The 25246-nt window shown below is 41.1% G+C and overlaps 1 protein-coding gene across 1 annotated transcript; it reads right to left on the bottom strand.

The window, feature by feature from the left end:
- Positions 1–12720: 12720 nt before the first annotated feature.
- On the bottom strand, positions 12721–18471 carry LOC128317544 (B-cell receptor CD22-like). The gene is made up of 6 exons (XM_053229899.1): positions 18240–18471; positions 16172–16420; positions 15784–16041; positions 15431–15693; positions 12862–13079; positions 12721–12769 (listed from the first exon to the last, which is right to left on the bottom strand). The coding sequence occupies exons 1-6, from the start codon at positions 18469–18471 to the stop codon at positions 12721–12723; spliced, it is 1269 nt and encodes a 422-aa protein (XP_053085874.1).
- Between the last annotated feature and the right edge of the window lie 6775 nt (positions 18472–25246).

Raw genomic sequence — 25246 nt, 5'->3', positions numbered from 1 at the left:
CATTGCTGGAGAGCTTCTACAGAAAAAAAAGGAAAACCTATAAAATTTGCTTGTAATAAGTCACAACAACAACATACAATCTACTAAGCTGTTAATCCTCCTTTTCTTTGGAGAAATAATTAAGTAATGACATACAATTATCACAGCATCCATCAGAAGTCTTTCATTAGCTGAGGGATTATTTATTTTAATACCACAGTGCAGTTGAATTCTGGTTTCTGATTGGTCAGAAGGTGTTGATTAATTCTCTATAATTAATCAACACCTTGTACAGTGAACGCTTCACATAAATGGATTAAACAAATGACTATAATCATTGATATGGTGAAGTTTTCTGTAAGGAGAAATTTATTCAGTGGAAGGAGTCTCCAGTGTCAGAGCTTTGTAAAGGTAAAGCTGTAACTTTAAGTTTTCTGACATCATCAGGACAGAGAAGTTTATGCTTTACATTACACAGAACATTAAATATAACATTAAACAGGAAAAAGTATGATGTTTATGACAAATATTCACAAGCCACAAAAGAAAACCTGTACATGAATTCACTGTTACCAAATCTACTCAGAGAAGCTCACACATGCTTAAAACATTGCTTACTTGTCATGCACTAATCTGCATAGTCTTAGAATTGTCATTATTTGCATATCAGAATCTGAGAATTGAAGGAGAAATGTTTTGGAAAGATATCTAAAGTAGAATAGTACACAAAAATCACATATATTTTACAAACCAGGATGCTTTAAAACAAAAAGATGCAGTGCTATCAGTTAAGATAAAAAATTGTCTAAAAAGAGAATAATTATGTAGATTTATTACTTGTGCATGAAGCTAAGTAAATATTTCAAGTTTAAATAGTGCATGCACTCGTGGGACAAACAGCAGTGATGATTGATTCGTGGTCTCGCTGGTTCATAAGTTTCAATATTGTCACCAATAAACTCAATTAAACAGCAGAAGATTTAATCAGAAACTAAGAATGGAAAGAGCAGGTATATAGAAGATAAACTGAACATGAAACTCTAGCTGTATGAAACACATTTGATAAATGAATAGAGCTACATGTATTGGCCCCGATGGCCTTCCACACTACATCACCACAGTACCACCTACAGCCACAGCTACATAATCAGCCTTTCTCCTCTCTGCTCCTGGAGTACTCCTGCTCTACTAATGTCAGTGTTTTCCCTTTTCCCAACACACCTGATTCAACTCATCAGATAATTAACAAAGCAGACGTGAGTGTGTTAAAGCAGGAAAATGCTATATAAGATAACATTACTCCTGTAGCAGCACTCAGAAACATGACAATAGGTGTGGGCCACATGACCAAAATATCAAATCACACTTCATAATATACATGAAGACATTTTCAGGGTAGACAATATGTATCACTGTATAAACACTTGCTAAGGAACTGTCAGCAAAATAACAAAAAAAAAAAAGAAACTGTTTTAGAAACTACACTTACTACGGCCTATCAGTCAGTCTGTGTGTTACCATGGCAACATGCAGCCTTGGCTTCTTTGGGATCTATTTCTATCGACGGAGCAAAAATAACCCAAATATTTGGCCATATTGTGTCTGCCATGTCAGTTACTTGATATTAATGTCTTATTAATAGAATTGTCACACTTGCAATCGTGCTGTTTATCAGTGGCCTCGTGCCTACGGCCACATCACAGCCACGCCCATAATCAGTTTAACAGTTTAACACATTCTTGCTCATGTCTTATTGCTTAATTGACTTTAAAAATAATTATTTATCATTAAAAGTAAGGAAATAAAAAATATTAGTAAAAAATTGCAACATTTTGCCATTTTAAATATCCAATACAAATATTTTAACATCGAGTTTGAAATTATTATAAAAAGAACACAAAAAGCCACAATTTTCACAGACACAATTCATCATGAAATCAGTATTATATCCATAATTCCCAGCACAGATAAGCGATCGGTAAAATCGATAAAAGTTGCCAAAAGTCACGTAGTTCCCAATTTAACAACACAAACTACAACCGTGTTGGAAAAACAACACTGAGCCTCTCTATGTTCAGGAAATGTACATATACTGAGGAAATTTAGTAAAATATTAAACATTAATGTTTTCTTACTGTGCCTTCTCGACCTTCATGTCCAGCAACCAAACTACGACTAAAGAAAAGCGTGAGAGAAAGAATGTGTGGTTAAGAGGTGTTGCTGATGTGTGTGAAAACACGCCTTTTTGTTTCCTCTTTATTGCTCCCTAAATATATTTTTAAGAAACCCTAAGAGACTAGCACTGAAGCAGAGAGTTTTCGCCTCGAGTAGGATGAAGTCATTTTTGGGTAATGTGCTGCGTGCTTGTGCATTAATTACCTCAGATGTTTGATACAAAAGCAAATTAATTACAATAGATTACTTTTTATTAATTAAGCCAAAAAAAAAAACTTTACTAGCATTTTCAAACATGTGTTACTGCATCAGCAAGACTGTCTTTGCACCAGAGTAAAAACTATGCATGTGTGTACAGTACATTTTAACACATCAGTCCAATGTGTGAATGAATCAACCCATTGCCATGCCAACTGAGGAAGTGAAACAACACCCCAAACCACAAAACACACACTACACAATGTTTAAAACTGTCTGTTTTATTTTTAAAATGAGTAATTTATAGATATTATGAGTATTTATCTAATTGTGTGGTATATTTTATCTTTCTGTCTTTCTTAGACTTTCTATCCTCCCTAATGTGATACAACAAGCATTAGGTATTTTTATCATCTATATCTAAATTACGAAGTAAGCCAATACCCTTTATAAATAAACAGCTTAGCTCATTGCTTGAAAGTGATCTAATGCTGATGCTAATCTTTGCTAATGCTAACTCTAGTTGAAATCTACTCTAGGGGCCTCCGTACATCCTGGGGCAGATCTCTGTGAACATGGGCAGGAATGTGGTCAGCTCAGGGGGAAAAAAAAAATCATTCAAATGTTGAACCCAGCTACTTAACCTTTAGACTCTGGACTAATGCAGCTTTAACAGGAAGTGTTGGTGTTGAATTGTCCTGTAGTGCAGTACCGCTGCTCTGCCACAAGGGGCAGTCATGAGCAGTTACTTTTCTAAACACTAATCTCACGTGTCAATCCTGTCTTCAATGTCTCCCTTCATCACTCGGAAGTGTGTATCACCTACATCACATGTCTATGAGTGTGTAGTTTCGAGAAGATTTATAATATAATATTGAATATAATAGCAAAATACCAAAAGTAATACTGTAATACTGAATATTGCATCACTATAAGTTTAGGATGTTGTGACAGGAAAAAGTTCACTTCCTGAGAAGACAGATTTTTATTTAATAGTGAATGAATGTGTTGTGATATGAAAGTTTCTGAAATGAACTCAACAGCTCCTCCTTCAGGCCAAAGGAGTCACAGCAGGAGATGGTCATAGAGAGAAACACATTAACCCAGTGTTAATTATGGCTTTACAGGACTGTGAACACTGATACACACCGGCATGATTAAGTAAAATAAAAAAAAATTGGATGGTCATTTATCATACACACTTCAAGTAAATGACATCATTTAAAGACACACTGCACCAGTGTATACGTGATAAACATTATACACAATTATCCATAACATTAAAACCACCTGCCTAATATTACGTAGTTCCCCCTTGTGCTGCCAAAACATCTCTGACCTGTCGAGGCATGGACTCCACAAGACTTCTGAAGGTGTGCTGTGGTATCTGGAACAAGATGTTAGCAGCAAATCCTTTAAGTCCTGTAAGGGGCCTCCATGGATCAGACTTGTTTGTCCAGCCCATCACAGATGCTCGATCAGATTGAGATCTGGGGAATTTGGAGGCCAAGTCAACACCTTGAACTCTTTGACATGTTCCATAAACTTTTCCTGAACAATTTTTGCAGTGTGGCAGGGTGCATTATCCTGCTGAAAGATGCCACTGCCATTACGGAATAGAGTGGCCATGAAATATTGTACTTGGTCTGCAACTATGCACATGGTCCGTTTCAAAGAAACATCCATATGAATGCCAGAACCCAAAGCATCACACTGACTCTGCCGGCTTGTCTTCTTCCCATAGTGCATCCTGGTGCCATCTCTTCCCAAGGTAAGCAACGCACACACACCCTGCCATCTACATGATGGAAAAGAAAACTTGATTCATCAGACCAGGCCACCTTCTTCTATTGCTCGATGGTCCAGTTCTGAGGCTCACATGCCCATTGTAGGTGCTTTCGGTGGTGGACAGGGGTCAGCATGGGCACTCTGACAGGTCTGCAGCTACGCATCCCCATATGCAGCAAGTTGCTATGCACTGTGTGTTCTGACACCTTTTTATTAACTTTTTTCAGCAATTTGTGCTATAGTAGCTCTTCTGTGGGATCAGACCAGATGGACTAGTCTTCGCTCCCCACGCACATCAATGAGACGTCCATGACCCTGTCACTGGTTCACTGGTTGTCCTTCCTTGGACTACTTTGGTACACACTAACCACTGCATACTGGAAACACCCCACAAGACCTGCCATGACCTGACCCAGTCATTCAGCCATCACAGTGTGGCCCTTGTCAAAGTCACTCAGACTCTGACGCTTGCCCATTTTTCCTGCTTCCAACACATCAACTTCTAGAATTGACTGTTCAATTCAATTCAGTTCAATTTGTTTCCAGAAATAAATACATTCAAATTGAATTAAATGATAATAAATTGTAAATATGTGAATTTATCCCTAATGAGCAAGCCAGAGGCAATGGTGGCAAGAAAAAAAATTCCCTGAGACGATATGAGGAAGAAACCTTGAGAGAAACCAGGCTCAAAAGGGAACCCATCCTCATCTGGGTGCTAACGGATAATGCAATTATAAATAAATCCCTTCTACAACTGTGTACTACATGGACATAGTGCAATTGTGCAATCAGTAAATTCATATTCATATTTCAAAATATAATTGTTATAAACTTATAAATGAGCAAAAGCATTTATTATCATATAGCATGTTGCATGTAACTGACATCGCTATTCCGTCATGTTGGTTGCTTTCCCAGACTTTGTAAGGAAGGAATTTTTGAAACTGGACCTTTATGAATTTTAATTGAATACTCATGCTTTAGAAGGAAGCTCTTTGGATTAAAGATTTTTTCTGGAATTATATTGATCTTTAACCTGGATTTTTAAGTAGGATGCAGAGTTCATAATGAGTCCTTCACATATCCAAACTGTGAATGGCAGCTAACAGATTAATCCTGACAAATGTTTACACTTTACACAATATTCTCCAGTTCTGTTGTTTAAAGTTGTCATGATTTGATTTCTTGTCGATTTCATAAAGCAAGTGTCCAGAAGACATCAGAAAGTCTAAAGACGGCTTTACACTGTATGATTTTCAGCCCGATTTTGCTGACACAGACAAAACTTACACGTTGTAAAAGAAATGTTTGTTTGTGAGCTGAGACCGGAGGTCTTACAATTCACAATGCGACACGCTCACCAGCGGATGATTAAGTGCCACTGGTCTGGCAGGATGAGATCTGTTAAAGCACTGCTGAAATCGTACAGTGTAAAACCAGCTTAATTTACAAATTAGCCATCGATGTTTCTAGAAGCTTTCCACTGACCAAGTAGGTGTTGTGATGAGGTTGAATAAATGGATGAATGGAAACTTTGTTGAGTACTTATCATTGTGCCTCGTGTCTCATGCGGTGAAATTAACGTGCTTCTGCAGATGTAGCATCAGATGGCTAAATGGAATACATTCACTTACCCTTAATGAGGGAGTTTGTTCATTTTATGTTTTTCTTATTTCAGTGGTTTATGTCTGCAGTGTTTTCACCCTGTCTAATAATACATTTTGATGTATTCCTCAGACACGATTATCATTGCTGCGGAGAATAAAAGAAAGAACAGACAACCAGATTATTGTGTGCGTCGTCCATTTAAAGTTTGTGACGGTTGTGTGGGATGTGTTAAGGCCACATTGGGGACAACAATCGTTACAGCAACACACCTGATTCAACTCATCAGATGATTAACAAAGCAGACATGAGTGTGTTAAAGCAGGAAAATGCTATATAAGATAACATTACTCCTGTAGCAGGACTCAGAAACATGACAACAGGTGTGGGCCACATGACCAAAATATCAAATCACACTTCATACCATACATGAAGACATTTTCAGGGTACACAATATGTATCATTATATAAACACTTGCTAAGGAACTGTCAGCAAAATATCAAAAAAAAAAGAAACTGTTTTAGAAACTACACTTACTACGGCCTGTCAGTCAGTCTGTGTGTTACCATGGCAACATGCAGCCTTGGCTTCTTTAGGAACTATTTCCATTGACGGAGCAAAAATAACCAAAAAATTTGGCCATATTTTGTCTGACATGTCAGTTACTTGATATTAATTTCTTATTAATAGAACTGTCACACTTGCAATCGTGCTGTTTATCTGTGGCCTCGTGCCTACGGCCACATCACAGCCACGCCCATATTCAGTTTAACAGCATTTTTGCTCATGTCATATTGCTTAATTGACTTTAAAAATAATTATTTATCATTAAAAAAATAAGGAAATATAAAAAAAATATTAGCAAAAAATTGCAACATTTTGCCCTTTTAAATATTCAATACAAATATTTTAATATTGACTTTGAAATTGTTATAAAAATACACAAAAAGCCACAATTATCTCAGACACAATTCATCATGAAATCAGTATTATATCCATAATTCCCAGCACAGATAAGCGATCGGTAAAAGTTGCCAAAAGTCACGTAGCTCCCAATTTAACAACAAAAACTACAACCGCATTGAAAAAAAACCAACACTGAGCCTCTCTATGTTCAGGAAATGTACATATACTGAGGAATAAATATTAAAATATTATTAAAATTAAATTAAAAAATTAAAATATTAAACATTATGTTTTCTTACTGTGCCTTCTTGACCTTCATGTCCAGCAACCAAACTACGACTAAAGAAAAGCGTGAGAGAAAGAGTGTGTGGTTAAGAGGTGTTGCTGATGTGTGTGAAAACACCCCCTTTTTGTTTCCTCTTTATTGCTGATTCAGTCCCTACTTCAGAATAGGAGAAAATATTCAGACAAAGAAAGATAAAAGATATACATTTTAAATGAATCTAAAGAAAATTCTCTATAGTAATCTGTAGTGCTTGTGCATTTATTACCTCAGAAGTTTTATACAAAAGCAAATTAAATACACCAGACTTTTTTTATTAATTAAGGCAAAAATAAAACTTTATTAGCATTTTCAAACATGTGTTATTGCATCAGCAAGACTGTGTTTGCACCAGAGTAAAAACTGTGTATGCATTGTGTACAGTACATTTTAACACATCAGTCCAATGTGTGAACAAATGAACCCATTGCCATGCCAACTGAGGAAGTGAAACTACACCCCAAACCACAAAACATACACTACACAATGTTTAAAACTGTCTGTCCTATTTTTAGGTATTATGGGTATTTATCTAATTGTGTGGTATATTTCATCTTGGGGCAGATCTCTGTGAACATGGGCAGGAATGGGGTCAGCTCAGGGAGTGGAAAAAAAAACAAATATATTCAAATGTTGATCCCAGCTACATAACCTTTAGACTCTGGACTAATGCAGCTTTAACAGGAAGTGTTGGTGTTGAATTGTCCTGTAGTGCAGTACCACTGCTCTGCCACAAGGGGCAGTCATGAGCAGTTACTTTTCTAAACGCTAATCTCACATTTCAATTTCTGTTTGTGTAAGCAGAACTCAGATGGCAGTCCAAGTCCAAGATGGCGGCGCGGCAGTAGCACGCAGCGACCACTCCGGATACAAAATGGTGCTTTTTTCGTCCTTAGGCCGACTTTTTAACAGCACATGGACATCGGAGCTACCGGTGTTCGTGTATACCACCGCCAGACAGACACAACAATACAGCCACTCTGCAGGATGATCTGGTGGAGAAGCTAGGCGATCTCGGCTTGCTGCGGGGACCAGGCCTCCAGCCCTCGGCGTCGCCTGATGCCGGTGGCCGGGGGAGGGGACGTCGCAAGCGGTGCGCGAGAAAGCAGAAGCGCGACAAGAGGGCGGGGGTTCGTACTAGGCTAAAAACAAACCCTAGCCGTCCGGCTCTCCCATCCATCCTGCTCTCCAATGTCTGCTCCCTGGACAATAAACTGGATTACATCCGACTCCAGAAAACTACGTGGCGTGAGTTCAGAGACTGCTGCGTCTTTGTTTTCACGGAGACGTGGCTCAGCGACAGAGTTCCGGACGCTGCCATTCAGCTAGACGGGCTAGCCTCGTTTCGAGCCGACAGAAACACTGCTCTGTGCGGTAAGGCTCGCGGCGGTGGCTTGTGTTTACATCAACACGGAATGGTGCAAGAACTCTGTACTAGTCTCTAGTTACTGCTCATCGCTGGTGGAGTTTGTGACTGTTAGATGCAGACCTTTATATTTACCACAGGAATTCACTATCATCCTCATAATTGGTGTATACATTCCCCCCAGTGCTAACGCTAATGCTAAGGAGGCGCTCTGTGAACTGTATGGGGCTATTAGCGAGCTGCAGAACTCAAACCCTGACGGACTGTTTATTGTTGCCGGAGATTTCAACTATTCAAATCTCAAGTCAGTGCTCCCTAAATTCCATCCGCATGTGGACTTTGCAACAAGAGGGAAGAACGTGCTGGACCTTGTTTACACAAACATCCAGGCGCATACTGGGCGGAGCCCCGCCCCCACCTCGGCTACTCAGACCACATCTCTGTTATGCTAATCCCAGCATACAGACCGCTAGTCAGACGAACCCAACCGATTCTGAAGCAGGTGAAAACCTGGCCAGCAGGAGCCATCTCTGCTCTTCAGGACTGTTTTGAACACACTGACTGGCACATGTTCAGGGAAGCGGCAACTGACGGCGACTTCACCGACTTGGAAGAATACACGACATCAGTGACCTGCTATATCAGCAAGTGCATTGATGACGTCACTGTCTCCAAGACCATCACCTCACGCTCCAACCAGAAGCCATGGATGACTGCAGAGGTGCGCGCGCTACTGAGGACCCGGGACTCTGCTTTCAGAGCAGGCGACAAGGTGGCCCTAAGAACAGCGAGGGCCAAACTGTCCCGGGCCATCAAAGAAGCAAAGCGCGCACACGCTCAGAGAATCCACAACCACTTCAAAACCAGCAGAGACACACGGCGCATGTGGCAGGGCATCCAGAACATCACAAATTACAGGACACCACCATCTGCCTGTGACAGTGATGCCTCCCTCCCAGATGCGCTGAACGACTTCTACGCCCGGTTCGAGGCACAGAACGGCGTGACGGCGAGGAAGACCACCCCTTCTCCCAATGGCCAGGTGCTGTGTCTAACCACGGCCGACGTGAGAAAGACAGATCTACACAGAGTCAACCCACGAAAGGCTGCTGGACCAGACAACATTCCTGGCAGGGTGCTCAGGGGATGTGCAGACCAGTTGGCAGATGTTTTCACGGACATCTTCAACACCTCCCTGTGCAGCACCGTTGTTCCGACGTGCTTCAAGGCCACCACCATCGTCCCCGTGCCAAAGAAGTCTTCAGTGTCCTGCCTCAATGACTACCGTCCCGTTGCACTTACACCCATCATCATGAAGTGCTTCGAGAGGCTCGTCATGAGGCACATCAAGACCCTGCTGCCTCCCTCACTGGACCCCCTGCAATTCACTTACCGCCCCAACCGCTCAACAGATGACGCCATCACCACCGCCCTCCATCTGGCCCTCACCCACCTGGACAATAAAGACACTTATGTTAGAATGCTGTTCATAGACATTAGTTCAGCATTCAATACAATCATTCCTCAGCACCTGATTGGAAAGCTGAACCTGCTGGGCCTGAACACCTCCCTCTGTAACTGGATCCTGGACTTCCTGACCGGGAGACCTCAGTCAGTCCGGATCGGGAACAGCATCTCCAACACCACCACACTGAGCACTGGAGCCCCACAGGGCTGTGTGCTCAGTCCATTGCTGTTCACTCTGCTGACTCACGACTGTGTAGCAATGCACGGCTCAAATCACATCATCAAGTTCGCCAATGACATGACCGTGGTGGGTCTCATCAGCAAGAACGACGAGTCAGCATACAGAGATTAGGTGCAGCGGCTAACGGACTGGTGCAGAGCCAACAACCTGTCCCTGAATGTGGACAAAACTAAAGAGATGGTTGTTGACTTCAGAAGAGCACAGAGTGACCACTCTCCGCTGAACATCGGCGGCTCCTCCATGGAGATCGTCAAGAGCACCAAGTTTCTTGGTGTTCACCTGGCGGAGAACCTCACCTGGTCGCTCAACACCAGCTCCATAACAAAGAAAGCCCAGCAGCGCCTGTACTTTCTGCGAAGGCTGAGGAAAGCGCATCTCCCTCCCTCCATCCTCACCATGTTCTACAGAGGGACTATCGAGAGCATCCTGAGCAGCTGCATCACTGCCTGGTTCGGGAATTGCACTGTCTCAGATCGCAAGACCATGGAGCGGATAGTGAGGACAGCTGAGAAGATCATCGGGGTCTCTCTTCTCTCCTTCTCGGACATTTACACCTCCCGCTGCATCCGCAAAGCCACCAGCATTGTGGACGACCCCACACACCCCTCACACACACTCTTCACCCTCCTGCCGTCTGGTAAACGGTATCGAAGCATTCGGGCCCTCACAACCAGACTGTGCAATAGTTTCTTCCCTCATGCCATCAGACTCCTCAACACCTAGAACTGGACTGAAGGAAGGAACACACACACACATACATATACACACATACACACAACTGAACATCTTCCATGCACATGTTTTACACATGTTTTGCACATGTTTTATGCTGCTGCTGCTACTATTATGTTTACACATAATACATTATGTTTACATTACTTCAGTTATTTATATCAAACTCTGTATTATTTGCACTATTGTCACTTGGTCAATTTCAAACAGAACTGCGTACTGGTTGGTGTTGTAGTTACTGTACTGTCTTGTTCTGTCTTGTGCGTCCGCACGTTTGCACTTGTGCACTTTATGTTCAATTTATGTAGTCCCCGTAGTTCTGTGTCGTTCTGTGTTGTCTTATGTAGCACCTTGGTCCTGGAGAAACGTTGTTTCGTTTCACTATGTACTTGTATATGGCTGAAATGACAATAAACTCCACTTGACTTAAATGCGTGTAAAGCAGTTCTTTCCACATGACTGAGTGAAATAAACTGAACAGCTCCTCCTTCAGGCCAAAGGAGTCACAGCAGGAGATGGTCATAGAGAGAAACTCATTAACCCAGTGTTAATTATGGCTTTACAGGACTGTGACACTGATACACACCGGCATGATTAAGTAAAAAAAAAAAAAAAAAAAAGATGGTCATTTGTCATACACACTTCAATAAATGACCTCATTTAAAGACACACTGCATCTCAATGCACCAGGGTATACATGATAAACACTATATATTTATATATTTGACTGAATCTTGTAAGACATATTGAGGATGAGCATTCCTTTTTATTACGCTGAGTTACAAATAAAGGAAAAAATAAACCAACAAAACAAAATAATGCTAAAGTAACAGATATACACCAAACAAAGTAATAAACAGTAATAAAATACACTTAGGTTTAGGGGTAAATATTTAAAATATTCCAGCATACTCTATATGATAAACATAAAAAGATAAACTATAAAAATACAGTATAACCATATATTTATACATTATAAATCAACACAACAATTATCATATAGCATGTTATAGATAAGGGATTTCACCCCTGAACCTAGAGAAATGATGAACACCCCCTTAACATGAAATTTCAACTCGTTAACTTGGGGTAGTCTTCTCAAGTACCCGTTCCTTCCCCTTTTATGGAGTTACAGCACAACAACACGGCCGCTCGTTCTGTGAACAGTGTAAAGTTGGTCTTCTCTACTTTTAAATGAGTTTAAAGCAGTACTGGCTTTAGATCAGTTAATATATAGACAGTATAGTTTTGAGAAGGTAATCATCAACATTACAGTAATCACTAATGTACTCTAGCTTATTGCTAAGCTACTCACTGTTGTCTGCTGTAATTGCTGTGATGCAATTTTAGTCCAAAATGTTGCATGAATGTTTATAGGGAACAGAACCAATAGTGCGGTTAAAGTAGCTGTTTATGAGCTTCTGCTCTGACAGAACAAACAAAAGACAAGCTTTTATGGAGATGTCCATGTTTTTTTTTTTTCTCCACTTTGCGAATTGCAAATTAGCTATCGATAAATGAAAAACAAATACGTTTTTAGATTTCCAGTATGTACAGGCAGAAGTTTTATCAAAGTCTGGTGATGTTGATCATAATAAGCTGAATTTAACCAGGTGCTATATTTTCATTGGGCCTAACTGGATTTTGAGTTAGGATCCGCAAGTGAGTCACATTTACATTTACATTTATCTCATGGGTCTGAGGCTTTAAATATTCAAAATGTGAACGTTAGCTAACAGTTTAGTCCAGATATTTTTTTTAGTTATCCAATGTTCTCCAGTTACACTTGGTTGCACATGATATACACATCAAGACATCAGAAGGTATCAAAAAAAATAAAAAATAAAAAAGCTCATGTGGCATCTGGAGAGTTTCTAGAAGCTTTCCACTGACCAGGTGGGAGCTGTGGTGAGGTTGAATAAACGGGTGAATGTTGATTAATTCACCCTGCTGTAGATCACAGTGGGATCCTCAGCATTGGAAGGCCTGCAGAAAGAGAATAAATGATCAGAGTAAGATCCAGCAGAAGATCATTTCCAGCTCTGTTGGAGTGGAGGAAACAGACCGGCTCCTCTCACCTGTAGTCAGCACCAGTGCGAGTAAATCTAATACTAGCGTACTGAACCTCCTTGTCTTCAGAGCCTGAAGCTTTCACAGCAGAACTCTCAGCGCTCCCGGGGTCACCGGCACTCCGGCGTACAACTCTGGCATACAGGACTTCATCCTGATTGGCCGAGGCTGAATCAGGTACAGTGTTGATTGGATTTGTCATTGCTACATTGGCATAAAGATTATCCTGAGGTGGGAGAACATGGCATCATAGAGACAGAGGAGTGAAAATGGTGAACATCTACATCACAGTATCATAGAATTCTGGATTGTGATTGGTCAGAAGGTGTTGATTAATTTACTATAACAACAGCACTGACAGTAGGGCAGCTGCGAATCACAGGTTTATAGTAATGCACTCATTCGTTATCCGTTATCGTTTCTATAGTAACGGCTCATTCACAGGGGTGTGTACAGTGGATGGTCCACATAAACAGATTAAAAAATGGGTATAAGCATTGATATGGTTAAGTTTTCTGTAAGGAGATGTAATGTATTTAACATTTATGGAAGGAGTCTCCAGTGTCTTTGTAGCAGTCAGAGGTAAAGCTGTAACTTTAAGTTTTTTTGACATCTTCAGGACAGAGGAGTTTACGCTTTGCAGTTTCTCAGCGGTATCTGAGGGAATGACTGTTTATAGCTGTGATAACATAAATGTGAACAGGAACTGATTTGTTTCACGGATGTACCACAACATTAAATGTAACTATAAACAGATAAAACTATGAAGTGTGGTACTGAAATAAATAAACAAGTAGAACTGGGGATGCCTCTGTCACATAAAGCAGGTGCAGGTGAGTTGAGACGGACGCAAATGCAGTAAAGGTTTTATTAAAGAGAGGCAGGCAGCCAAATCCAAAACGACAGACAGAATCAGCATCAATAAATATGCGTGGGTCAGACAATCAGCAAACAGAGACCGCTGGGCAAAGGCAGAACACGAAAACTGGATCAGGCTGCAAAACACTGAAACAAGACAGGAACCAACACCCGAACATGTGCTGTCGCGGTCCGAGCTGCATAATGCGCTGACACTCAGCGTGGGGGTAAACCTGACTGCCACCACCACCAGCAAGTCCAGTCCTTCTTGTCACTAATTTGTGTTTCTGATATATCTATAAAATATAATTCAAACATTATGGAAGCTATCAGTGAAAACATATTTCTGACATTTGACTTTGATGTGACCTTGACCCTGTTTGGATCAATTCCAAAATGTAATCTATTCATCTGCTGCTTGTAATGATAATGCCAAATATGTCCTACAAACACTCAACACTTGTTCTTGAGATTTTTCGCTTAGAAGAATCTCAGATGTATGCACAGAAGGACCTAGTTGCGGTGGCAAAAAAATCCCTGGCAAATCGCTGTTGTATAAGAGGAATAAAACACTTTGGCACATGCTATTATAGGAAATTAATCACAGTTGGGGTGGTAACAGTAACTCACCACTCCGTTGTTGGTTATTTTGCTATAATAGAAACACGCTGAAGTTTTTAAATGACAGTATAAACACACTTCTGAACAATTATCTGTACATTTATGTACCTGTTTTGAACTTTGGTCTGCTGTTGAACCATTTCTTTTCTTTTTCCTGTTGAAAAAAAACAACAACAAAATATTTTATTGTATATATATTATATATATTATATTGAATGAAATATAATAAATCCATTAGTCCTGTTACAGTAAACACTAAACATACACATGGCCAAAAGTATGTCCACCCCGACCATCACCCCCATATGTGGTTCTTCCTTATACTCTAACCACAAAGTTGGAAGAACACAATTGTATAGAATGTCTCTGTATGCTGTAGCATTACAATTTCCCTTCACTGGAACTAAAAGGCCCAAACCTGTTCCAGCATGACAATGCTCCTGTGCACAAAGCGAGCTCCATGGAGACATGGTGTGTGAAGGCTGGAGTGGAAGATCTCAAGTGTCCTGCACAGAGCCCTGACCTCAACCCCACTGAACACCTTTGGGATGAACTGGAATACTGACTGCACCCCAGACCTGCTCAGCAACATGACTGCCTGACCTCACTAATGCTATTGTAGCTGAATGAACACAAATCCCCACAGCCACGCTCCAAAATCTAGTGGAAAGACTTCCTAGAAGAGTGGAGCTCATTATAACAGCAAATGGGAATAAATGTGGAATGAGATGTTCAACAAACACATATGGGTGTGTTGGTCAGGGGTGCACATACTTTTGACCATGTAGTGTACATAAAACTTGGTCAATTAAAAACAGGAGTGTTTACTAGAAAAATATTCAAACATGCAGAGCTGTACAACAGAAAATAATGTAAAAATTCTGACTATGACCTCAGTCCAATTTTTATATTAAGGTGAAAAAATTCTTGTAATTTCTTACCTTATAAACAAGAAGGTGACAATCAGACAAACACACACAAACACAACAGCCCCAACACCTGCGTACACACCTAAGCTCTGAAACCCTGTGTGGACGATGATGTGATAATGAATCAGTGTTAAATATTTATCAGTGTGATTCTGAGTTATAGATTTACATCATCGTACTCACCGTTTAAAGTGACGGACACTGCAGCTGATTTCAAAGATCCGTGTTTATTCTGAGCCTCGCAGTAGTACTGTCCACTCTGTAGAGCTCTGTAACTCTGTCCAGATCCTATAGGTGACGATTCATTCCCCTTAAACCAGGTGTAGTTCTCCACAGGTGGGTTAGCATCACTGCTGCAGGTCAGAGTCACTGAACTGCCCTCCACTATCTCACCAGAGGAGCTGATGGACACTGAGACGTTCTTTGGAGGATCTAAAATGGGTAGGAATGTGAGACTTTAAAGCAAATCTATGATAGTTTGATCTCTTATTCGCTGTGAGGAGATCTTCAGCTTTAACTTACACAGAACATTCAGAGTTACACCGATGGAGTCCTGATGTCCGACTTCATTACTGCACTTGCACTTGTACTCTCCACTGTCCTCAGTGCTGATGTTGGAGATGATGTAGGTCTTTCCTTTTCCTACTGACGTCTTCTCCTTAAACCAGGTGTAGATCTCTACAGGTGGGTTAGCATCACTGCTGCAGGTCAGAGTCACTGAACTGCCCTCCACTGTCTCACCAGAGGAGCTGATGGACACTGAGACATTCTTTGGAGGATCTGGAGAGTTCCATCAGAAGAGTGAGGAAATCAGTTCATGATCATAATCAATGTTTTTCTTGATTTCTTTACTTTCATTAAATATGATGTTCACTTACAGTATATATAAGAAAAGATAAATAAAGCTCACATCTGACACTGAGAGTTTGAGCAGGAGAGGGGAGATGTTCATATCCTCTTACAGCACAGCTATAACTGCCTGCATCCTCACTGCTGACCCGCTGCAGGTGGACTTCATTGCTCTTGGTGGTCTCTGTGGTTAAACCACGGCTGTTTTTGTACCAGATGAATGTGGGATCAGTCAGACTGCAGGTGGTTTTACAGGTCAGAACGGCTGATTGTCCCTCTGTCACTTCTGCAGGAGCGATCACCTGAAGATCTTAAACAATGAGAGAAACATTAAATCAGGAAAGCTGTCCTGAAGCAAGGAAAGCGTCTAATTTAAAACTCTGCTCTCTCATAGTCTTTTCCAATTTAATGGTACTCATTTCAGTATTATTTTCAGTGTTTATAATCTTCTTAACTCTGGAGGCTAGTCACTTTTTGTCAAATTAATGATCAGATCAATCAGAGAAAACACTTTGTACTTTGACAAAAAATATTGACATAAGCAGTGTGAATGTTTCAGAGACTCTCATTAATCAGGTATAAAACTCTCAAACCTTTTTCAGTATGAACATAATAATGACATTCATAAGTTTCTGGTACAAAACTCTGACACTTCTGTGTGTAAAGAGAGATTATCACCTGAGTGACATACAGTGGCCCTAAAAATACTTGAACACTGAAGCCACACAAACATATGAATTTCACTACATTAGAAATCAACATTTCAAACCAAATGGCATTTATTTTAAAGAAGGATACCACAAGCACACTTTTTAAGCAAAACATTTCCCACAAAAACAGTTATTTTTAAAAATATAAAATAAAAAATATACTATTCAAAATTAGACAAAAAATTATTTGGACACTTAATATGATGAATTTGTACAGTTAATATGATGAACTACACCACGTGTTACTCTGCTAGCTACATACATCCACTATAAATTAGCTTGAGAGCAGTTAAAGTTCAAAGATGAAGGACTTGTGAGTGAAAACAGACGACATACAGACAGACCCTGAAAGCCCACTAGCAGCCTGAACAGGATAATTGTGAGTAAAATCAAGAAAAACAGATGAGAAACAGCAGCAAGGATTGCTTCGGACATCAATGATACAGATACAATGTGCACAAACTATTCAAAACAGGATCAACGAGCACGGCTACAGAGGGAGAGTAGTGCAGCGGAAACCATTCATCAGCCTCAAGAATAAGAAAGCAAGGGTGAAATGTGCAAAAGAACATGCACAAAAAGAAAGCAGCTTCTGGCCATCTATCTTATTTTCAGATGAATCCTGATGGAACTTGGATGGATCTGATGTTGGAGTGTTTGTGTGGAGAAAGTCAGGATAAGAACTCCAAACACAGCACAAAGGGTATTATAAAACACAGAGGAGGCTGGGGCTGTTTTTCCTACAGTGGTGTTGCTGAGCTTGGGTTCACTGATGGCATCATGAACTCAGAAGTGGACTGAGGTATTCTGGATGGAAACTTGCAGAAATCAGCAAAGAAATTATTCATGAGACAGAAATGGATTTTTCAGCAGGATAATGATCCAAAGCACCAGCTGCTTTTTGAAAGAACACTTCCCAGATCACTGACCTAAACTCTATAAAGCATCCATGGTTGCAGTGGAGAAGAAATTAACAGATTGTCAATGTCAGTGGATGAACTGAAAGATTTGTTGGTTGAAACCTAAAGAAAATTCCACCAAAAGTTACAGAAACAGGCTGATTTCAGGCCCAGGCATTGTCAAGAAGTTCAGCAAAACAAAAGATGACAGACTAAACACTGGAACTGTGATCTTTAATGAAGGAACTATTGAGTGTCTACATACTTTTCCTCTAAATATTATTTTAATACTTTTAGCGTAATATAGTTTTGGGAAGTGTTTTGCTTGAAAATTTTGCTTGTGGCGTCTCTCTTTAAAATTAATGATATTAGGTTAGACAGGTTGTTTTCTAATGCAATGAAGATTATAACTGTGAAATTAATTTAAAAAAAAAAAAGGTTGTTAAATTGTAAGTGTGGCTTAAGTGTCAAAATACGTTTTAGGACCACTGTATGTAGAAAATGAAATGATTTTATTTACCTGTAACATTGAGTGTAACTCCGGGTACACCCACCCATCGTTCTTTTTGATTATTTGTTATGACTCTGACGCAGTACATGTGTTCATCTGTTTTCTTCACATCACTCAGTCTGAGGGAGAAGTGATTCTGTTCATCTCCTAAATACTCCACTCTGCCTGAGTAACCTGATTCATTACGCAGATCAGTCGGCTCTATACCTGGAACTGGGTTTATTAACCAAAACCTGTTCATCACTGTAAGATGTGTTGGGTGTGTGTAAGAGCCGTTCATAAACACTGTAGATCCTCTTATAGCACAGAGATTTAGTTGGCTGTATTTCACACTTCGTTCATTCCCAAGAGCTCCTGAAACATGATACATGAAAGAGGTGATTAGAGGTCATTATCCTGAGCCCCATAAAACACTGAGTTAGCTTACAGCTTCACTTCTGTCCTCTGGAACTCCAGGTTGGAGAAATAAAACAATTCTTTACCACTGGAAGAAAACCGTGTGCAGGATTTGGACATAGCGGTGTGTTCTAAATTCAGAGCTCGTAATGTGGAATTAACATTTAACAGCATCCACTACTATTCAGTCGTCACTTACGTTTGTTTTTCTTTAAATCCAGTGTCACTGATAGACAAATTGTAACAAGAATATTTCACCTGGACTTCAGGTTTTGGGGGCAGGAGATGATGTTATTGTTTACTGCATTTTATATCTTACTAAGAGTTCAGTTAAGCACACACACATCAGTATTCAGACCTCAGATTTAACTGCAGACTTAAACACTATTCAGATGTGAGAGTTATGCACGGGGGCGGGGTTTTTCAAAAACAGAGGCGTGTCTTAGTTAAACGTGATTCTGACTTTGAACTTACGCCCATTTTTCTCACGTAATATCAGTTCAAGGGAGGAGCAGTGTTATTTATAATGTTACAGTTATAACAAGTATCAAAATATACTGGTGGTTAAAGTTTTATTTATTGTCTCTGGGGTGTGTAGTTGTGATGATGTTAATGTGTGACTCACCTGAGATCATGAACAGAAAGATCAGATAAAGTGGAGAAGCCATTTTGAGGGACAACATTGCTGGAGAGCTTCTATAGAAAAAAAAAGGAAAACCTATAAAATTTGCTTATAATAAGTCACAACAACAACATACAACCTACTAAGCTGTTAATCCTCCTTTTCTTTGGAGAAATAATTAAGTAATGACATACAATTATCACAGCATCCATCAGAAGTCTTTCATTAGCTGAGGGATTATTTATTTTAATACCACAGTGCAGTTGAATTCTGGTTTTCTGACATCATCAGGACAGAGAAGTTTATGCTTTACATTACACAGAACATTAAATATAACAATAAACAGGTAAAAAGTATGATGTTTATGACAAATATTCACAAGCCACAAAAGAAAACCTGTACATGAATTCACTGTTACCAAATCTCCTCAGAGAAGCTCACACATGCTTAAAACATTCCTTACTTGTCATGCACTAATCTGCATAGTCATAGAATTGTCATTAATTTTCTGGAAAGATGTCTAAAGTAGAATAGTACACAAAAATCACACATATTTTACAAACCAGGATGCTTTACAACAAAAAGATGCAGTGCTATCAGTTAAGATAAAGAATCGGGTAAATATAGAATAATTATGTAGATTTATTTCTTGTGCATGAAGCTAAGCAAATATTTCGAGTTTAAATAATGCATGCACTCGTGGGACAAACAGCAGTGATGATTGATTTGTGGTCTCACTGGTTCATAAGTTTCAATATTGTCACCAATAAACTCAGTTAAACAGCAGAAGATTTTATCAGAAACTAAGGATGGAAAGAGCAGGTATATAGAAGACAAACTGAACATGAAACTCTAGCTGTATGAAACACATTTGATAAATGAATAGAGCTACATGTATTGGCCCCGATGGCCTTCCACACTACATCACCACAGTACCACCTACAGCCACAGCTACATAATCAGCCTTTCTCCTCTCTGCTCCTGGAGTACTCCTGCTCTACTAATGTCAGTGTTTTCCCTTTTCCCAACACACCTGATTCAACTCATCAGATAATTAACAAAGCAGACATGAGTGTGTTAAAGCAGGAAAATGCTATATAAGATAACATTACTGCTGTAGCAGGACTCAGAAACATGACAATAGGTGTGGGCCACATGACCAAAATATCAAATCACACTTCATACTATACATGAAGACATTTTCAGGGTAGACAATATGTATCACTATATAAACACTTGCTAAGGAACTGTCAGCAAAATTTAAAGAAAAAAAAAAAGAAAGAAACTGTTACTACACTTACTACGGCCTGTCAGTAAGTCTGTGCATTACCATGGCAACATGCAGCCTTGGCTTCTTTGGGAACTATTTCTATCGACGGAGCAAAAATAACCAAAATATTTGGCCATATTGTGTCTGCCATGTCAGTTACTTGAAATCAAAATCAATCGTGCTGTTTATTTGTGGCCTCGTGCCTACGGCCACATCACAGCTACGCCCATATTCAGTTTAACAGCATTCTTGCTCATGTCATATTGCTTAATTGATTTTAAAAATAATTATTTATCATTAAAAAAATAAGGAACCATAAAAAATATTAGTAAAAAATTGCAACATTTTGCCATTTTAAATATTCAATACAAATATTTTAATATTGACTTTGAAATTGTTATAAAAAATACACAAAAAGCCACAATTATCTCAGATACAATTTATCATGAAATCAGAATTATTCCCATAATTCCCAGCACAGATAAGCGATCGGTAAAAGTTACCAAAAGTCAGGTAGCTCCCAATTTAACAACACAAACTACAACCACATTGAAAAAACCCAACACTGAGCCTCTCTATGTTCAGGAAATGTACATATACTGAGGAATATATATTAAAATATTATTCAAATATTATTAAAATTATAAAAATAAAATATTAAACATTATGTTTTCTTACTGTGCTTTCTCGACCTTCATGTCCAGCAACCAAACTACGACTAAAGAAAAGCGTGAGAGAAAGAGTGTGTGGTTAAGAGGTGTTGCTGATGTGTGTGAAAACACCCCCTTTTTGTTTCCTCTTTATTGCTGAATTAGTCCCTACTTCAGAATTGGAGAAAATATTCAGACAAAGAAAGATAAAAGATATACATTTTTAATGAATCTAAAGAAAATGCTCTATAGTAATCTGTAGTGCTTGTGCATTTATTACCTCAGAAGTTTTATTCAAAAGCAAATTAATTACACCAGACTTTTTTTATTAAATAAGCCAAAAATAAGCTTTATTAGCATTTTCAAACATGTGTTATTGCATCAGCAAGACTGTGTTTGCACCAGAGTAAAAACTATGCATGCATTGTGTACAGTACATTTTAACACATCAGTCCAATGTGTGAACAAATGAACCTATTGCCATGCCAACTGAGGAAGTGAAACAACACCCCAAACCACAAAACACACACTACACAATGTTTAAAACTGTCTGTCCTATTTTTAGGTATTATGGGTATTTATCTAATTGTGTGGTATATTTTATCTTGGGGCAGAACTCTGTGAACATGGGCACGAAAGAGGTCAGCTCAGGGAGTAAAAAAAAACAAATATATTCAAATGTTGAACCCAGCTACTTAACCTTTAGACTCTGGACTAATGCAGCTTTAACAGGAAGTGTTGGTGTTGAATTGTCCTGTAGTGCAGTACCGCTGCTCATGAGCAGTTACTTTTCTAAATGCTAATCTCACATTTCAATCCTGTCTTCAATGCCTCCCTTCATCACTCTGAAGTGTGTATTACCTACATCACATGGCTGTGAGTGTGTAGTGTGGAGAAGATCTAGTGTTGCAGGCATACCAGGCTGACCTGCTTAAAGGATTGGATGAGGGAGATGATATAAATAATGATGACATTGTGGAACTGCGTCGTGCCACGGATTTGTCTCTCTGGGCCACTAAAGAGACCGCCAGGGCAATTGGGCGGTCTATGGCGGCCCTGGTAGCTACGGAGACACATTTGTGGCTGACTCTGTCTAATTTAAAAGAAAATGACAGGGTCTTTCTCCTGGATGCCCCGATTGTGCCGACTGGCCTGTTCGGCGACGCTGTAAATACAGACGTCGACAGGTTCCAGTCGGCGGCATTCCTGCGATTTCTCCCTCGCCGCTCTCACGGGGCTGCTCGGCAGCCTTGTACCAGCTCCTCACACCGGGAGGTCCAGAAACGGAGCGTCATCACTCGCACTCCCCCTGAAAAGAGGGAGTCAGGGTGGCGCTCCAGGTCGAGGCCAAGGGAGATGATGGATCTGAGGACCGAAAAGTCGGGACCTCTGAGGGCAGGCCCCTCTGGGGAAGGGAGGTGTACACCTCATCGTACGGTGCCCATCTCACCTCAGTGCCCTCAGGAGATCGTTTTGTCAACCCTGCCACCTCCGGTGCTTCAGGGCACGGCGGTCTCCAGCGAGCGGTTCTCTCGGCTTCCGCCCGGACACGTTGCGGTTCTGGGGGGCTCGCTACCTCCGAGGAGGTCTCTAGTCCCTGCCAGTCCTCCGCTTCAGGGCACCAATCTAGCCGCTCTAAGTACGCCAGAGGTCAGTCTCGACAGACTGATTCCCTTAGTAGACTTTCTGGCAGCGTGGAAGCTTCTGCCAAATGTGTCTCAATGGGTCCTGCATACCGTAGAAAAAGGCTACAAGATTCAGTTTGGGTCTCGTCCTCCTCTATTTAGCGGGGTTTTTCCCACTCTGGTGGGCCCCGAGTAGGCTCTGGTCATGGAACGAGAAGTAGATACTTTCCTAAGGAAGGAGGCCATCGAGGTGGTCCCTCCTCTCGACAGAGAGTCGGGGTTCTACAGCCGGTACTTCATAGTTCCGAAGAAGGATGGAGGGTTGCGTCCTATTTTAGATCTGGGTCTGCTGAACCGCTAAGTTATGAGACTCGAGGTTATGAGGTTCAAAATGTCAAACAAGTCGTGTCTCAAATCAGGTCCAAGGACTGGTTTGTCACGATAGATCTGAAGGACGCGTACTTCCACATTTCCATTCTTCCTCAGCACAGGAGGTACCTGAGGTTTGCTTTTGGGGGCGAAGCTTGCCAATATCGGTTTCTTCTCTTTAGTCTTGCACTCTCACCCTGCACTTTCACCAAGTGTGTGGATGCTGCTCTGGCTCCATTGCTTCTCCAGGGGATCCGCATACTCAGTTACATTGACGATTGGTTGATTTTAGCTCAATCAGAGCAGATGGCGGTTCGACATTGAGATGTTGTTCTCGCCCATATGAGAGAATTGGGGTTAAGACTAAACGCAAAGAAAAGTGTGCTTTCTCCAGTGCAGAGGACCACTTATCTAGGCGTGGTGTGGGATTCGACCACGATGCAGGCACATCTGTCTCCTGCTCGGATCGAGTCGATCATCACGGTGGTCCAGAGAGTGAGAGAAGGCCAGTCACTCACTGCTATACAGTTTCAGAGACTGTTGGGTCTGATGGCAGCTGCATCCAATGTGATATCTTTTGGCCTGCTGTACATAAGGCCGTTGCAGTGGTGGCTCAGGACCAAAGGGTTTTCCCCGAGGGGCAACCCGTTTCGCATGATCAAGGTCACGCGGCGAGGCTCACGGGCCTTAGACATGTGGAAGAAACCATGGTTCCTGTTACAAGGCCCCATGTTGGGGGCTCCTTGTCGTCGCGTAACACTAACGATGGATGCCTCCCTCAAGCGCTGGGGGCTGGTCATGAGTGGCCACTCTGCCCAAGGTCTGTGGGAAGGGCCCCATCTCAATTGGCACATAAACTGCCTGGAGATGCTGGCCGTGTTTCGAGCAGTGAGACATTTTCTCCCAGACCTGAGGGGCCATCATGTGTTGGTCTGCAAGCACAACACTTCAGTGGTCTCCTACCTGAACCGGCAGGGGGGTCTGTGCTCGCACCCCCTTTACAGGCTGGTGCACCGGATCCTTCTGTGGGCCCAAGGGAAGCTGCTCTCACTGAGCGCAGTATATATCCCGGGGCATCTCAATCAGGGGGCAGACATCCTGTCGAGGCAGGGGCTGAGGCCCGGGGAATGGGGGCTCCACCCAGAGGTTTTACAGAGCACAAGTGGATTTGTTTGCAACTCAGGAGACTTTACACTGTCCCCTCTGGTTTTCCCTCACTCACCCAGCTCCTCTTGGATTGGACGCTATGGTACAGACGTGGCCGAGGCTGCACCTGTATGCTTTCCCCCCCGAACACTCTGCTCCCAGGAGTTCTGGAAAGGGTCCGCCGAGACGGAGTACGTCTTGTATTAGTAGCCCCTTACTGGCCGGGCCGGCCATGGTTTGCGAACCTGGTAGCCGTTCTCGAAGACTCTCCTTGGGAGATTCCCGTCAGGTGGGATCTCCTCTCTCAGGTGGGTGGTACCCTATTTCACCCTCGTCCGAAGTTATGGAGGCTGTGGCTGTGGCCCCTGAGGGGGCACAGCTCGTAGCCTCTGGTCTCTCAACCGAGGTCTTTACCATATTTATGTGACACACTCAGTTTTTATGACATCGATCAGGGGTACGGATGGTGTAATTAGTGTCGTTTAGCTTTTTCTCACATATCACATATGGACCAGAGAATCTTTGCCTGCATGGCAGAGCTAGGAACAGGGAGTAGCACCAACACAGCATCACCTGGTTGAAAACTGCACACAATACGTTTCTGGTCGTAACGGGTCTTTATCTTAGATTGAGTTACAGAAAGATGGGCTTTAGCAATATCCCAAGCCTTGTGAAGTTGCTGACCAAAAGAACTAACATAATCTTAGATAGACACACTTTTTATATGCAAAGCCAAATCTATTCCTTTTTATTGATTCAATTCTATAATCATTCACTCAAACCTTTATATTAAACTTTCATTTTCTAATGTATTCCTGTGGCTTCAGAATAAACTCAGGACATCACTGCAGAATTGTAAGACATTTTTTTTCCCCATCACATCAACCTAAACTCACTCAACTATCAAATCCTCCTCTAGAGGGTAGTGTAGCTCTGAT

Source organism: Pangasianodon hypophthalmus, chromosome 26 (genome assembly GCF_027358585.1).
Source record: "Pangasianodon hypophthalmus isolate fPanHyp1 chromosome 26, fPanHyp1.pri, whole genome shotgun sequence".
NCBI classification, from domain to species: Eukaryota; Metazoa; Chordata; class Actinopteri; order Siluriformes; family Pangasiidae; genus Pangasianodon; species Pangasianodon hypophthalmus.
This window is presented reverse-complemented; position numbering and strand designations above follow the sequence as displayed.

What these genes read in the sequence shown, in the direction of transcription:
- LOC128317544 (XM_053229899.1), bottom strand. Translation starts at nt 18,471, where the DNA reads ATGAACAGGTTTTGGTTAATAAACCCAGTTCCAGGTATAGAGCCGACT. An exon ending in TAAACGGTGAGTACGATGAT is followed by an intron (nt 13,080 to 15,430) that starts GTAAATCTATAA and finishes CTCCCACCTCAG; the next exon opens with GATAATCTTTATGCCAATGT. An exon ending in CGCACTGGTGCTGACTACAG is followed by an intron (nt 12,770 to 12,861) that starts GTGAGAGGAGCC and finishes CTCTTTCTGCAG; the next exon opens with GCCTTCCAATGCTGAGGATC.